The sequence below is a fragment of the Myxocyprinus asiaticus genome, chromosome 39 (assembly GCF_019703515.2).
Source record: "Myxocyprinus asiaticus isolate MX2 ecotype Aquarium Trade chromosome 39, UBuf_Myxa_2, whole genome shotgun sequence".
NCBI classification, from domain to species: domain Eukaryota; kingdom Metazoa; phylum Chordata; class Actinopteri; order Cypriniformes; family Catostomidae; genus Myxocyprinus; species Myxocyprinus asiaticus.
In genome coordinates, this window is record NC_059382.1 from 4733521 (window position 1) to 4750360 (window position 16840).

Genomic DNA, 16840 nt, shown 5'->3' on the forward strand with positions numbered 1-16840 from the left:
TTTATCATAAGTAGAATGATAAGCAATGGACTGATGCTTGTTCTATTTCTATAGTGCTGACTCAACCCGAGATCACTTTTCTGAATTTGGTCTCTTGGTGCCTTTACAGGTACCACAGATGCAACTCTCCTCCCACCTAGTGGCCATCATGCACAAAAAGACACAAAATGTATGTGGTATTAGCTTAGTCAGCCTAAGCTGGCACATCTATGTATGTCTGATGCATATTGCACAAAAAATGGTATGTACTTTCTCAGACATTTTCAAAAGGTGTTTTCTTAAACTGCCAAGCTCCAATCAGACTGTGTAGCTCTAAGCAATTTCCAGGAGTCAGGGTGCACATCTTCGCTGGTAAACATAAAAAACTATGATTGGTCATTGTATGTCAGTCAGTCAAAAGGGTGGTTCTTGGCCAGTATTAACCGCAATGTGGACCAGACATTATGCTGACAGTCAAAAGTCTGGCAGAAAAAACACAATTAAGATTTTAGAGGAAATGTTTCACGTTTTTATTGAAAAATGTGCTTCGAGGTTTGGAATGTGGCAGTACACACTGATCATTAGAACATCATTCATGATACAAAATAATTTCGTTAGAATACATTTTTGTAGTATACAAAGATACCATCACTCCTTTATTTTCCCTTTAATAATAAACGAAAGTAACTAAAAGAGGACACAAAATGTGGGAGAAACAAAACATGACAACAAGAAATTCAGTCAAATACTCTTCAAGTGAGATCTTAAAGGGATAGTTGACCCCAAAATTAAAATTCTGTCATCATTTACTCACCCTAATGTAGTCCCTACAGTATGATTTACTTCCTTGGAAAACAGAGATGATGACTGGCAGTATGTTAATCTCAGTCACCATTCACTTTCATTGCATCTCTTTCATACAATGAAAGTGAATGGTGACTGACTCCCTCATTCTGCCTACTGTAACGTCTCCTTTTGTGTTCCACAGAGTCAAATGGTTTTGAACAACATGAGGACAGATTTGACATTTTTGGGTCAACTATCCCTTTAACACAACTGGTCCAGAATGGAATTTAGTTTGGGACATGTAACGGAAGAGACAAGCAATGGAAATACATCCTATTCCTGATAACTGCAGGAATTCTGCTATAAAGTGGCTAAGTGCCCTAAATTCCAAACACAACACAAATGGATTGTTACAATATTTCTATCTAGTGAATCCACTAGGATTGTCTTTATGACAGTGCAGTTTTCTGGATTACACTGACTCAGAATAAAGGCAAGAGGTGTTTCAACAAGTGAATGCGTGTTTGTGTTGGATTCAGGTGGTTTTTAAGGGTACTTGATGTCATATCTCACCTTATTAAAACCACCATCTTCATCCAAATGTGCATTAAATCAAAGCCTACAGCTTAACATCTCATTTATACTCAATGATTATTGTAAACAATTTCAGTATCTGACTTTGTCAGTTGATTCTATGTGATTAGTAAAGTGTACCAAATCAATTTTTTGTGCAGGGATAATTATTTGGTCCACCCTCTTAATACTAAAACAAAAACTCATAAAATTAGCAATATATTTCACTCTCGCCTTGTCATGAAACCTGTAAAAAACATGTCTGACTCAACAAAATCAGAAACAAGAAAGAAAGTTCAACCCAAAGAAATAAATAAAAAAAATATATATTTCGCTTAAAGGACTTTTAAAGGAATATTCCAGGTTCAATAAAAGTTAAGCACAATCGACAGCATTTGTGGCATAATATTAATTACCACAATAAATAAATACATTTGACTCACCCTTTCTTTCAAGAAGCTAAAATTGAAGTTACAGTGAGGCACTTACAGTGAGGAAAAGAATAAGGCCAATTGGTGGGTTTAAAGTCAGAAATGTGAAGCTTATAAGTGTATAAAAGTGTATATAAACTACATTAATTATTTTGTTAAAACTTGTGTATTGTTTGAGTTGTAAAGTTGTTTAAATTGTAATTTTAGTGAAAGTTACAGGGATTACAGGTTTATAGTGTTACGTCGTCATGACTACCAAGTTGTAAAATTGGATAACTTTACACAGAAAAGGTTTGTAATCGATTTTATCACACTAAAATCATGTTAACACATATTGTTTACATCTTGTGGCTATAATTTTGAAACAGTGAGTATTTTAATGTTTACGAATTGACCCCATTGACTTCCGTTATAAGTGCCTCACTGTAACCCAGATTTTTTCTTTTTAAAGGAGGGACAAGTCGAAATTAATTTTAGCTGTTGGTTGAGCTTAACTTTTAGTGAACATGGAATATTCCTTTGAGGACCTTTTTTGCACTGTGAAGCATATCCCTCCCACCATTTTAATTAACGTAATGCACAAAAAAAAAAAATAATAATAATAATTCTCATTGCTGTAATGCAATAACAATATATTATTTACATTGTGTAGTGTTTATACATCAGTTTAGTGTTGTAATTCTAATAAACTGATTTTTATTTATTTACTTATTTATTTTAATTATTGTATTATAGTAATGTTTTACTCCTAATAAAGAATAATGGAAGTGAGAAAAAAAGAACTACTCAAATGTAAGTTTTAATGAGACTTGGGTCATAATCTTATGGTCATAAAAATATGCTTCATTCAACTTATAATTGATAGTTCACCCAAAAATGAAAATTCTCTCATCATTTTCTCACCCCCATGCCATGTGTATGACTTTCTTTCCTCTGCAGAACACAAACAAATATTTCTAGAAGAATTTCTCAGCTCTGTTGGTCCTCACAATGCAAGTGAATAGGGGCCAAATGAAGGTCCAAAAATAAATATAATAGCATAAAATGATGATTATAAAAGTAATCCATAAATACAAGCATTCCATAAGATTTCAGTGGTTTAATACATGTCTTCAGAAGAGATATTATAGGTGTGGGTGAGAAACGGATCAATATTTAAGTTCTTTTTTACTATAAATCTCCACCTTTGACAAGCCCCAACCAGTAGGTGGTGATATGCATAAAGAATGTGAATCGCCAAAAAAACAAAAGAAGAATGGTGGATATTTATAGTAAAAAAGGACTTAAATATTGATCTGTTTCCCAAGCACACCTATCATATTGCCTCAGAAGACATGGATTAAACCACTGGAGTCGTATTGATTACTTTTATAATGCTATTTAGTGCTTTTTGGACCTTCATAGTTCTGGCCACCATTCACTTGCATTGTATGGACCTACAGAGCTGAGATATTCTTCTAAAAATCTTCATTTGAGTTCTGTAGAATAAAGAAAGTCATACACATCTGGCATGGCATGAGAGTGAGTAAATGATGATAATTTAAATTTTTGGGTTAACTATTCCTTTAATGCTTTATATAATTTTCATTTCTTTTATTATTATTATTATTATTTATTTATTTATTTATTTATTTATTTTGGGGTGAAATATGACCTAGGCATGTTTTCATGAAATTCACCCATTTATCTCTTCAAGTTTTACTCATTCTCTTTTAATGTGCTTCTCTCTCACTCACTCGATTTCATATGTTACAGTACAGTTTGGTGGCAGGCCTGCTCATAACTTGTAGCATTAACAAAGATAAACATATCCTTTCTCACAAAAGACAGGAAATTACCTAGAGGGCACAGTGGCTGAGCAGAATGCCGATTGTGATCGCGGCAGAAGGCAGTGTCAAAGGTCAAGTCTTCTCCGTTATAGAGAACACGAATAAACATTTTGTCCAACCCCTTTCCTCTTTTTCTATCACTCATTTTCTCATTTTTCCCTTTGTCTTTACCTTCCGGGCTATTCCACAGCTCGAACACCAGCCGTGCAGCAAATCTCGGAAATCCCGCCCCTTCCAGACCCAGTGCGCTTAGCAACGGAGCCATAGTTACGTCATGGGCAGAAGCTAAAGCAAAGATCGCATCTTCCTTGCCTTTGCGTGTCTGGCTACCTCTAGCGATCCTCTCCAAGCGTGCCGCAGTACGGTTGAGGTACGGATGTGCTGCGAGCACTGCGTAACGGCGGTAAAGCCCCGCCTCCCTTCGCTCCAGTTCGTCATCTTTCTGTTGCCGGCGAATCACTGCAAAGTGCTGTAGCGTAAGACATGCCCCTTCAGCCGGAGCGTTTGCTATAGTCTGTGTGCTTGAGCAGGGAAACGGAAGGCCGTGGCAAAAGTGACATAACAGTGCGTCCACCGGATTGGCCGCCCTCAAAGTCTTTGTTGCCACACCCAGAGTTTTCGCCATGGCAACGTATGTGCGTTCGAGTTCCGTGTCTGCAGTCCTCTGGCGATACTGCCTGCGCTGCTCCTGGTCCAGGTACCGGTTCCGTGCGGGACAGTCGCAGGACGAACCACAGAACAGCGTACTCCACTGCTGCCTAACCGTCAGCCGTGACCAATCAAAATGAGGCAAGAAACCAAACAGGAAAGCCAATCCACTCTGGAGAGTGCGGCTTTTACCTGTAGTCTCCAGCCACAACTGCCGTGGTGACCAATCAGCAGTCAGCAGATTGTGACGCTTGATGTAGGCCTGACGAAGATGATCGCCATTTTTCAAGTGCTGTATGACACCTAATATAAGAGAGCAAGACTGAGAACTGAGAAATACATTTTCACACAGAAGCACACTGTACATAATAAGTATATAATTTTGTAACATGGGAAATGCTACACTGATCGGCTACCTGTCTGGGTAAGCTCGCCCATCTCGCAACTGCTGTGATTGGGTAATCGGGGTAGAGATCCAAGTGATGTGTCCCAGTGGCCACGCCCACCCAGTGCCATGTGACTAATGAAGGAGGTCAAGAGGGGATGTGAGGGTTTTCTGCAAAAATTACAAAAATGTAAATAATCAAAAAACTACTTTTAAAGCTAGGCAATATCTCTTAAATATATAACTTGATATTCATGAGCCTTTAGACAATATTCAATATACAGTGTATCATATGTATATATAACCAATTCTAATGCCATTATTGACACAGGAGTTAAAACCAGACACTATTAAAACATCTCTTTCTTTGTACGCCCATACTCAAGTCAAATCAATGTGAATATGCAAGCGGCAGAGGGTTATAACAAAATCCACCCACAAGGGAGTGCTATTATAACACTAAAGATTTAATTTAAAATAAATAAATAAAAAAAATTAAATTAACAATAAACTTGAGGTTCATGAAGCAAATAATGTAAACAATGATTTGTGTTGATTCTGAAAGTGCTAATTATTTTTTTAAAGGGTTAGGATTTAGGTTAAGATTAGTCTGTAATAATTAACATGATTTAAAACAAATTAATCTAGAGAGATAGGCTGATATTTTTGCATGTGTGTTAAGTACTAGTAAAATAGATGGAAAAAAACAATATTGTTGCACAAGAGAGAGAAGGCCTTATGGATGAGGATTACTATGTAATACATAAAATCTGAGACAGCATGGGAATATTATGGGTTGTTGACCATGATTAATAATTCTCGGAATATTCTGTACAACAGCATTTGTCATGTCATTGGTTAGAATACTACGATGAAATCATGGAAACACATCAGTTATTTTCAGTAACATTAGAGTGACTGTTCAATGCTGGCGTATCCACAGCAACACGGCTCAGGGAAGGATAAAAGACGATGCCAGGAATGAAATATTAATCTGATAACAGTTCATAAACTGCATGTCCTTTGACAGACATCCCACCTGACATACACACACAAACAGAAACCCACATTTACACACCAACCACTGGTGGTTATTGGTTCTAAGCTCAAAAACAATCCTCTAAAGTGAGGATTTAAATTAGAGCCAAATTAGATTTGGTTGCATGTAGAAAGACTCATGAAAAGACAGGCATTATGGTTGGATGGATGGATGGATGGATGGATGGCATTTTCTTATGTGTCTACCTCTTGTCTGACAGGGTGCAGTCTATGGCAGGCTTCTTGGTTTTGGGGATGGAGTACAGTGGGAAACGGTCACCATGGCGAATCATCACCTGGACTGACAGCAGCTTATAGTCAGGCGGACTGTGACCTACAACATAAACAAATGCATCACTACACATCTATGAAAGTCTTCAAGTGTGTATGGAGGTGAGTGTGTGTGTCTCTTACCCTCCCAACCGTGCTCAGTGAGATTTGGGTAATTGCAGTACTGGTGGGTGTCTCGGATGGGGTCTGGGGCGGGTGGATCTGTATGGAGAACTGGATTCACACGCTTCCTGCTTTTACCTTGTGACCTTTGCTCCGCCATTGGATTGGTCGGAATCAGGTGCACTGTAGAAAGAAAGAAAGAGAGAAAGTGAGAAAGAAAGAAAGAAAGAGAGAAAGATAGAAAGAAAGATTAAAATGGCTTTGACAGCCAGCCACAAATAAACATACTGGACGCACTCACACACACACACACTTTTTCCAACTTTCCCAGTTCTGAGCTCATAGAGTAAACATTGAGGCTGCACAGTGCTGTGAGTTGTTGAATTTTTGGAATCGCCATGGTGATGTGGGCAGAGGGAGGAGTCTGACAGGTCTGCATAATGATGGGGATTGAGTTTTAAAAGCATAAGCATAACTCAGTCATTAAAAAGTAGAGCGCAACAATCCCTTAATGTCACACATAAAAACACGCAACACAAGTCATACCATAACATCTGTTTTTACTTAACATTTAAGCTGCCTTTGCATTTTATGGATAACAGACAAAGTCAAGTTCACAGTGATTCATTAAACTGGTCATATCTTTAAATACATTTTCACCTTGACCTTTCAGAGGGGAGAAAATTGCAATGAAAAACTAAATTATAGCTGTTTTGGTACAAATAATGTGGCACTGACATTATAAGAAAAAATGATTAAAAAGATGCATGATAAGACCCCTTTAATAATATGTAAGAAAAGTTTTTATCTGTAGAAGCAACCTACGGAAGCCATATCGCACATTGGAATAAAAAAAGGTAATTCTGACTTTATTTTTTCGCAATTTTGACTATGTTTCTCCCAGTTGTGACTTTATTTCTTGCAGTTGTGAGTTTCTCGTAATTGCGAATATACAGTATTTCACAGTTGTGAGTTTATATCTTGCAGTTGCGAGTTTATATCTCTCATTTTTGACTATATCTTGCAATTACGACTTTATATCTCAAGGTTTCGAGTTAATATCTCAGAATAACGAGTTTATATCTCACATTTACGACTATACCTCGCAATTATGACTTTATATCTCACAATTTCGACTTTATATCTTGCAGTTGCGAGTTTACATCTCAGAATTTCTCTTGCATTTTTGATGATATCTTGTAATTTCCACTTTATATCTTGCAATTTCAACTTTTTATCTCACAGCTGTGACTATATCTTGCAGATACGAGTTTATCTCTCAAAATTAGGTTATATCTTGCAATTTCGACTTTCTCGCAATAGCGACTATATATCACAGTTGGGAGTTAATATCTCAGAATTATGAGTTTATATCTCACATTTTCAAATATCTTGCAATTGTGACTTTATATCTCGCAATTTACACTTTACATCTTGCAGATGTGACTATGTCTTACAGTTGCGAGTTTATATCTTAGAATTACAAATATATATCTCGCAATTTCTACTTTATATCTTGCAGTTGTGACTTTATATCTCAGAATTACGAGTTTATACAGTACTGTGCAAAAGTCTTAGGCACATAAGATGTTTCACAAAAGCATTTGTCTTAAGATGGTTATTTATATCTTCTACTTTAGTGTGTCAATAGGAAATATACATTTTATACTCCCAATAATTCCTTTTGCAAATAGAAAAGATTAGAATAGAAGAACAGGGAGCCCTGCAACAGATGGCATGGCCCTCACAGAGCCCCCCACTGAACATTGGGTCAGTCTGGGATTACACGAAAATTCAGAAGTATTTGAGACAACCTAAATATATAAAAGAACTGTGGCGAATTCTCCAAGAAGCTTGGAACATCCTATATGCCAACAACCAACAAAACTGTGTCCAGGTGTAAGTAGGTGAATTGGTGCTGTTTTAAAGACATAAGTGTTCACACCAAATATTTATTTAACTCTTTTTCTGTTTACTGGACTTTGTATGATGTTAATAGATTAATGAAAACTATTTATGTCATTATTTCTTTTTAAATCCTCACTTTGAAAGTTTTTCACAAGTGCCTAAAACTTCTGCACAGTACTGTATATCGCATTTTTTGACTGTATCTTGCAACTGCGACTCTACATCTCGCAATTTCAACTTTATATCTCACAGCTGTGACTATATCTCAGAATAACGAATTTATATCTCACAATTTCGACTGTATCTCCCAATTTTGACTTTATATCTCGTCATTTCAATTTTATTCCTTGCAGTTGCGAGTTTAATACCTCACAATTTCAAATAAATCTTGTATTTGACTATATCTTGCAGTTGCAAGTTAATACAGTATCTCAGAATTACAAGTTCATATTTCGCCATTTCAGCTATATCTTGCAATTGTGACATTATGATGTGAGTTTATTATTTATTTAATAAAAGTTGCAATTGCAAGAAATATTGTGAGATATTACGTTTTTATTTTATTTTTCCTCCATGGCGGGATTATGGCACCATAGCATCCTCACTAAATCCTAATTCAAAATGTCTGTTTTAATAAAATGGCATCATGCACAGCCACCAATGTTTTTTCATTGTACGAAAACATTTGACATACAGTAAATCTACACAATAGCACTTCAGATAACTCGTGTCTATACAGACCTAATTATATCATGACAAAATGTTCATCCTTAAAATGTTTACTGCAACATTACGAGAATTTTTTTTAACATAAATTACAATGAAACGGTTTAATACGACTAAAGACAAAACAAATCAAGGAATAAATAAAAACTGAATAAACAATATACACTGCATTAAAAACAATTGTGACAATGGGGTTTGTAAGTACTGATATAACCAACGAGTAGTGAAACTCACCAGAAAGTAGTATAACGGTTAGCTGGCTTATACGAGTAGAGACAGACATTCTGGAGATGTGTGTGAGAGAGTGTGTGCAGGTGTGTGTGTGTGTGTGTGTGTGTGTAGACCACATACTGGTCTCTATTCAGTATCAAAACCCCTCTGAACTGCTCCCTCTTGTAAAAGATTCCTGACCAATCACGTGTTAAGATAGAGCTCTCAGCCAATCATAGCACAGCTCCGTGTAGGGGCCAGCAACACAAAGAGCTCTTTGTAACCAGTGGCATAAAGTCTACAAGTGCAGTTCACAAAGAGAAACACACACCCTTCAATAGAAGCCTTAAATGAACGCAAATCAAGCAGGATATAGTTTATAATGCTGTTAAATTTTGTGTGTTCTGCACTCAGTGTGTACTTCAGTAATAGTTCACCCAAAATTAACATTCTGTCATCATTTATCACCCTCATGTCATTCCAAAAGTGTACGAATTTCTTCTGTGGAAAACAGAAGGAGAAATATTAAAGAATATACTGAATATATTTTTTCCCCCCAAGCAATTACAATAAATGGGGACCGGAGCTTTCAAGCTTAAAAAAGGATGCAAAAGCACCATAAAAGCACCATGTAACGGAGTTCATCAGTGGAGACAAGGAGGAAATGGGAAATGTGACTTCAACTCAAACAGGTAATCTTTTATTTCCTTAACTCAAAAACATTTATTTAAACACAGTCAAGGCATGTGTGTGCTAGCTCTCTCTCTCCCAGTCTCTAGCGTGGTTCCTCCTTATATCGCTCGCCCCATTGCTCACTGCAATCAGAAACAGGTCTTAGACAGATTGTGCTGAGGTGTGTGCACCCTTACCGCTTCTCTCTCTCCGGATGAACGCTCCACCACGCCACCCCACCTCCACAAAAAACGTTTAATTACAATTTTCATAATATACCAAGTTAGAATGTTCTCTGTATAATTTACAGCATTAGCTGTGAGAGATTTTCTTTCATATGCTAGCAAAATGGACATTATGATTGAAGTATACCCAAATGAATCACAATCGAATCAAATCATATTGGAATCGAATCGAGAGGTTGTGAATCGGAATCAAATCAAATTGGGAAATCTATGTCAATACCCAGCCCTTGTGAACAATTATTTCATTTGGTGCGTGAAAGCTTGAAGTCCCCATTTATTTGCATGGGGGGAAAACACGACAAGTACAATTCTTTAAACAATTCTTCTTTGGTGTTCCACACAAGACAGAAAGTAATTCTGGATTGGAACAACATGAGTGTGAGTAAATTATGACAGAATTTTAATTTTGGGTGAGCTAATCCTTTCAGTGATAAAGCAATGGTGGCAGAGACCCACAATTCACCACTATGAACACTGGACCTGGACATTCCTCTTTCATCTCTCACTTTCTCTGTGTATGTATGGCCTCTTTCTCTCTGTCTGTTTGTTAGTCCCTACAGAACTGGAGCCTCTTTATTTAAAACAGACCAGTCATGCTTGAGTGAACTCAAGGAAAGAGAGAGAGAGAAAGAGAGAGAGGCAGCAATAGAGGATAGGTCATCTAATTTAAGACGCAGCCCTGTCCTACATTCAGCTTTCAGCTCTCATTGGGAAAACCACAAAGCAGGGAATGAAGTAGTAATGACTGCACACAGGATAAAAGAAAAGCAAAGCAAGGCAAGGACAGACAGTTTAGAAGAATGATAGTGAAGGATGACAAACCACTACATGCAGTGGACTCTTGAGTCACACTTAAAAGAATGTCATTGCATTAGATTACAAAATATCAAGCGAAGATTTTTCTGCAAACAATTGATGCTAGACCCTTTCTTGAACTAATTTTTTGCAATTACTCTTAACCAACTGGTCTCAAGGTGATTTTTAGTGGAAGTATGAAGTCAGTTCCCCTCACGTTCACACAGGCGCCCTACATAATATAGAATAAAATAAAGAGTTAAAGACGAGTCGAATGAAAGAGTATGCATTTAGAAAAAATATAACATTTTAAGTATTAAAGACCAGTGCAGTAGCCATATAAATATAGCAAGATTCACAGGCATTACTGAATGTACCAAAACAACTGTGCAAAAACAGCATTAACTGTGGACATGTTTCTCTAAGTTTGACAACCAGAAAATGTCCTAATTTGTCTCATGCCACATCCACACTAATCAGTGTTTGTTTGAAAACATACTGATTTTGCTACGTTTACGCCTCTTAACCACATCATTTTCCTCCACCAAAAACTGAGACTTTCAGAAATGTTCTCAATTACTGCATGTAGTGGAAAACGATGGTGTTAGCAAACTAAAAATGCATCTTTCACACTCCATTAGTAAATGGATTAGTGTGGACCTGGCCTTAATTTCAGAATATCTTTAGTCGTTAGCAGTACATCCTATTTTATCATTTGTATCACTTGAAAAGTGTGCTTGTGCTATATTTCTCTAAAATAAATGCCAGTTGGTTTGAAATTTTGTTATCTAATGCAATTGCATTTTTACGTTTGACTTATGTGCACGAATACTTTTGGGGGCCTCTGTAGATACCAAAATTCAGATCAAATACATACCATTCATTCTTGACACAAGACAGAGAGAGAAAGGTTTTATTTGTCATGTCAGTCATGTAGTCATTGTTCAGTCAAGTGACAACAATTCCTGTCACCAACAAATTGTCCATCAGTGAAAAAGACAAATATCTGAGCATCCATTTGTGATGGCTGTTTTGTTTGATTTGGTTTAATTTGCTCCTTGTATGCTGGCCATGTATATCCTGTTGCTCAAATTAAGCTGTGATTGGCTGTGTGATTCAGCTGGCAGGCATTAGATGAGCACTGGTCAATACCTGCTAACGTTCAAAAGTAAGAACTTGTTTGGTTTCATTCGAGTTGCCCTTGCAAATTCCTACCATCTGTGCTTTTAAACAACTAATCTTCATGGGGCTAGTTTCTCAAATTCAGATTTTAATGAAAGAGGATTTTCAGTCAAGGACTTGGGTCTGGATTGGGGTCTAATCTGGCAGTAATCTGTCTCAAAAGCCAATCAAATGAAGCATTTCTTTAAAAAAATAATAATAATAATAATAAAGCCTCTATAGCAAATCATATGCTCACAGTTATATAACTTTAGGACTTTCCACATATTTTGACTGCTTTGATTTATATCTTGAAAACATATCATGTAAACATTCATTTAAAAACCATATTTAGTTTAGATTTTTTTTTTTTCATTTGCTGCTTTTAGAGCCCTACATTTAGACCATCTAAACTGACTGATGGCGATGCTAGTGGCCCCCAACACCCTTTTGCTGAGTTCACAACCCAATGTAAATGTTTGCATTCAGAGTCTGTACTTTCCGTCTTAATATTGTGACACATTCCTAAGCAGTACATCAAACAAAAGGATCAATCTATCAGACTGGCTGCCAAACTTATTTTATTTGGTAGCTCTGAAGCAAATTATTTTATACAGTAGAAGACATACTGTGCATACTAGTTTAAGTTTTTACTATCGTACATTAGCAGTTCTCAGATTGTTTTGAGGATTGCACCCCCACCATAACCATCAAACCTTAAACCACCTTCAAGGACCCCTCACCACCAGAATTTAAAAAAGAACAAAAATATGAAATGCTAAAGAAGTGAATACAAATTGTATATTTTTACACTAGCAAAACATACCAAGTACCACCATGATACTTCCCTATTTTTAGGACACAGTACCATGGTAATACCATTTTTTTCTCTGCACATGTACCAAGATAGTACCATAGTATTTTTGAAGTAAAATGGAGTACCATGGTGTATTGATCAAAGAGCCATGGTTCTCAGTCTGGTACCATCACTGTCCCTTGGTTCTCCCAATAAACTTTTTGTAAGAGTAATTTTTGGTTAATGTAAGTGATGTCACCCTCTTTAACAAAACTGGTGTATTCCAAAGTAACCAACACCAACAACATCTATTGAGTCCAAATCCATTAAAAAATGTGTTCTACTGGGACAAGGCACATTCTGTTATATATAGCAAGTCTTTAAAGGAAAAGCCTTTGTTTTGAATGGTGAATGCTGTCTAATTGAGACCTTATTCCCGATGGAACTAGAAAACACACACACCAAGAATGTAAATGCAATCCAACGGAGGTTGTATTCCCACCTGACACACTAAACATACTTCCCCACACACAGCAATCCATGAAGAAACCCCTAAATATATATGAATAGCCATAACTCATACAGAGGAAAAGCAGGATACAAACAGGACACGGCAACTGAAATCATACATTGTAGATCACACACACACACACACACACACTTACAATGCTGCAGACTGAAACTCAGCACGGCCAGCAGTGCCCCCACCACCAACACCAGGATGAAGCGGTTCCGTGCCAGCATTGTCCTTTAATTAGTCGAAACACCTGTCCATCAGCCATACATGCACCGCCCCCTTACTGTCACCTAGGCAGTCAAGAGCAACAGAGAATCAGAATATTGAACACATTAAAAGTAAAGTTTGTAATTTCTGTGCCACTAATGGCACCGAAGAGAATTGCTAAATTAATGCCTTTCCAAAACAGTTTTCGTAAACACTTTCACAGTCTGTCAATGGTCAGAAAAAACTGAGGTTGACCGATTTATAGTTTTTGCCAATTATTTGGCGCCGATAGTTGCTTTTGGAACTATAGGTTATCTGCAAAAATTAATGATTAAAGTTCACTGTATTTATCCCATTGGAGGCATTGAAGGGTTGTAGAATAATTGCCAGTATTCATCCATATTTTAATCCTCACTTTAATGTACGTTTTGTTATATTGATTACATTATCAACTGTCCAAATTGAAGCGAGGGTATGCAAAGAAAAATGCAAGTATATGGAAACATCTCCAACTTCATATCTTGGTGAATGTTTTTAACACATTAAATAAATCTTTTTTTTTTTCCTCCACTTTTCTCCCCAATTTTGGCATGCCCAATTCCCAGTGCGCTCTAAGTCCTCGTGGTGGCATAGTGACTCACCTCAATCCGGGTGGCGGAGGACAAATCTCCACGTTTGAGACAGTCAATCTGCGCATCTCATCACGTGGCTTGTTGAGCGTGTTACCGTGGAGACCTAGCGCATGTGGAGGCTTCACGCTACTCTCCGCGGCATCCACGCACAACTCACCACGCACCCCACCAAGAGCAAGAACCACATTATGGCGACCACGAGGAGGTTACCCCATGTGACTACCCTCCCTAGCAACCGGGCCAATTGGTTGCTTAAGAAGCCTGAATGGAGTCACTCAGCACACCCTGGATTCGAACTTGCGACTCCAGGTGTGGTAGTTAGTGTCTTTATTTGCTGAGCTGACCAGGCCCCCCAAATAAATCTATTTTTAAAACTATCGGTTACTAGCTTTCTTCCATCACATTAGATATCTGTGATGGCAAAATCCAATATCGGTCAACCTCTACGAAAAACAGCTGTCCCACCCCAAATTCATGCCATTGGTTGAGCCAATCTTGCTGTCTCTGGCTTTACACTTGTTTACACTTTTCAGGAAAATCAACCCATGCATGAATCACTTATTCAGCAGTCGAAAAATTACACACTTCACCTTTAAGAAAAACTCAGTAGCTACAGCATGTCTGAATAACTGACAATGATTATCACAATGCATTCCACATGTCTGAGATGTTGCAGGGCCAAATAGGCAAACACACACACACACACACACACACAAATGCACACAGTAATAAAATCCCCCACAGTTCTGGTTTCCTCTATAAATGTATTGCTGCAAAAAACATACCTTGAAGAGCAGCCAAAGACTGTCTAGAGATCAAATTCACACAAAGAAACACAAACTGACAACACTACACACACACACAGTACCACGCAACATGTAATTTACCCCAATGACACACCAGCAGAAACTGTTATTAACTCTAAATACAGACAACAGTGTGCCTTTGAATTCAATCCTACACAGCTTTTGTACCACATTTAAAGCATGCACACACACACACACACACACACAAACACACAACACAAACGCAGGTGATGAATTGAGCAGATGTTGAAAGTGTCCATTAAACCACAGTCATGACTACACCCAACACTTCCACTGCAAACTCAACCTTTAATACAGAAAAACCTAACAGACATGCATTGACACCTTTGCAAACCATAAGATCAGTTCTCATGCCACAGTTTCAGTTTGGGTTTATCTCTCTTTTTATTTTCCAAATTAAAATCACAGACTGTATCCCTAATGTCAAGTGTTGCCAGCAGTATCCTGCAGTGAGACATGCTGTACTCCATCTAAAACAACATGTTTCTTATTTTTGTATAATATTATAGATGCAATTTTATGACTTTCTATTAATTGAGAAAATTAAATATTTAATCAGTATTTAAAATATTGCACATACTGTACAATCCATTTCACACACCACAGGACTATTCAAATGAACAAGTGGAGGCAAAAAGATGATTAAAACTATCAAAAGAAACTGTCTAAATGAACTAGTCAAAATATTAAGAGGGTTCAAACTGGTTTTCCCTTCATGTTTAAAAATAAATCCATATTTTTGTCAACTATCCAAGTTGGAAAGCAAAATGCCAGCGCCAATGCTAAATAAAATCAGCATTTTGATCGATCATTTATGCTCTTTAACAATGCAAATTTACAAAATAGATGTCTTTTAAATCAGAAATTCCAGGTCAGAAATGTAAACTCCGAAATAGTTTCCTTGTACAGCAAATAATGTCCTGCCTCTTGCTAAGATAGTCAAGATTATCAGTTTATGATCTTTAAAGAGCAACATGAACATTTCCTCTTGAAATTGTGCATGTACATGCGAATAATGCATACGGCAAATGGGAATGATGCATATGGAATAATAATGAATATGGAAATTAGCGCGTTCAGCGGGATCAGAGTGCAACAATGTTGCAGATCTCTCGATCAAACACACTTAAGACACGTCACGAGATGGGAACAGGGAAACCCGCGAGATGCCGCTTTACCTGACCGTAACAGCGCCGTGCCTTTCCGTTCCGTTCAGAGGTGTCCGTCCTGTCCAGATCCCTGCCCTGGGTAACGATAATCCATCTGGTCGAAAGAATGCAGAACAGCCCTGCTCTGAACCTCTTTGCCCTCCTCCACCGTGAATCTGAATGTATGTATGTAACTGCATGTTTGTTGCGAGTTTGAATGCGACCTCTGCTGGTCACAGTGTAAAATTACAAGGAGTTTCAGCAAATTACAGTTAAAGGAACAGTTCACCCAAAAATGAAATTTCTCTAATCATTTACTCACCCTCGTGCCATCCCAGATGTGTATGACTTACTTTCTTCTGCACAACACAAATGAAGATTTTTAGAAGAACATTTTAGCTCTGTAGGTCCATACAATGCAAGTGAATGGGTGCCAAAATTGTGGCACTCCAAAAAGCACATAAAGGCAGCATAGAAGTAATCCATATGACTCCAGTGCTTAAATCCATATCTTCTGAAGTGATATGATAGGTGTAGGTGAGAAACAGATCAATACTAAAGTCCATTTTTGCTTGAAATTCTTCTTCCTGCCAGTAGCGGACGATATGCGTGAAGAATGTAAATCACCAAAAACACAAGAAGAAGAATGTGAAAGTAAAAGTTAAAGTGGAGACTGACTGAGCAGGGAGGAGGATTTATAGTAAAAAATTATTTAAATATTGATCTGTTTCTCACTCACACCAATCAAATCGTTTCTGGAGACATGGATTTAACCACTGGAGTCTTATGGATTACTTTTATGCTGACTTGTGTGATTTTTGGAGCTTCAAAATTTGGCACTCATTAACTTGCATTGTATGGACCTACAGAGCTGAGAAATTCTTCAAATAATCTTCATTTGTGTTCTACTGAACAAAGAAAGTCACACACATCT

At 37.4% G+C, this 16840-nt stretch overlaps 1 protein-coding gene across 4 annotated transcripts; it reads right to left on the reverse strand.

Moving 5' to 3' along the window:
* Positions 1–485: 485 nt before the first annotated feature.
* Positions 486–16074, reverse strand: LOC127429896 (2-phosphoxylose phosphatase 1). 4 transcript variants are annotated; one of them, XM_051679251.1, is made up of 6 exons: positions 15937–16074; positions 13343–13382; positions 6084–6190; positions 5877–6003; positions 4663–4802; positions 486–4549 (listed from the first exon to the last, which is right to left on the reverse strand). In XM_051679251.1, exons 2-6 carry the CDS (start codon positions 13348–13350, stop codon positions 3519–3521), a joined length of 1413 nt encoding a protein of 470 aa, XP_051535211.1. In that variant the 5' UTR covers positions 13351–13382; positions 15937–16074; the 3' UTR covers positions 486–3518. The 4 variants fall into 4 exon arrangements, with proteins under 4 accessions (XP_051535211.1, XP_051535208.1, XP_051535210.1 ...); XM_051679248.1 differs by having other exon boundaries at positions 6084–6245; positions 13241–13382; XM_051679250.1 differs by lacking the exon at positions 13343–13382 and having other exon boundaries at positions 6084–6245; positions 15937–16066.
* Positions 16075–16840: the final 766 nt, after the last annotated feature.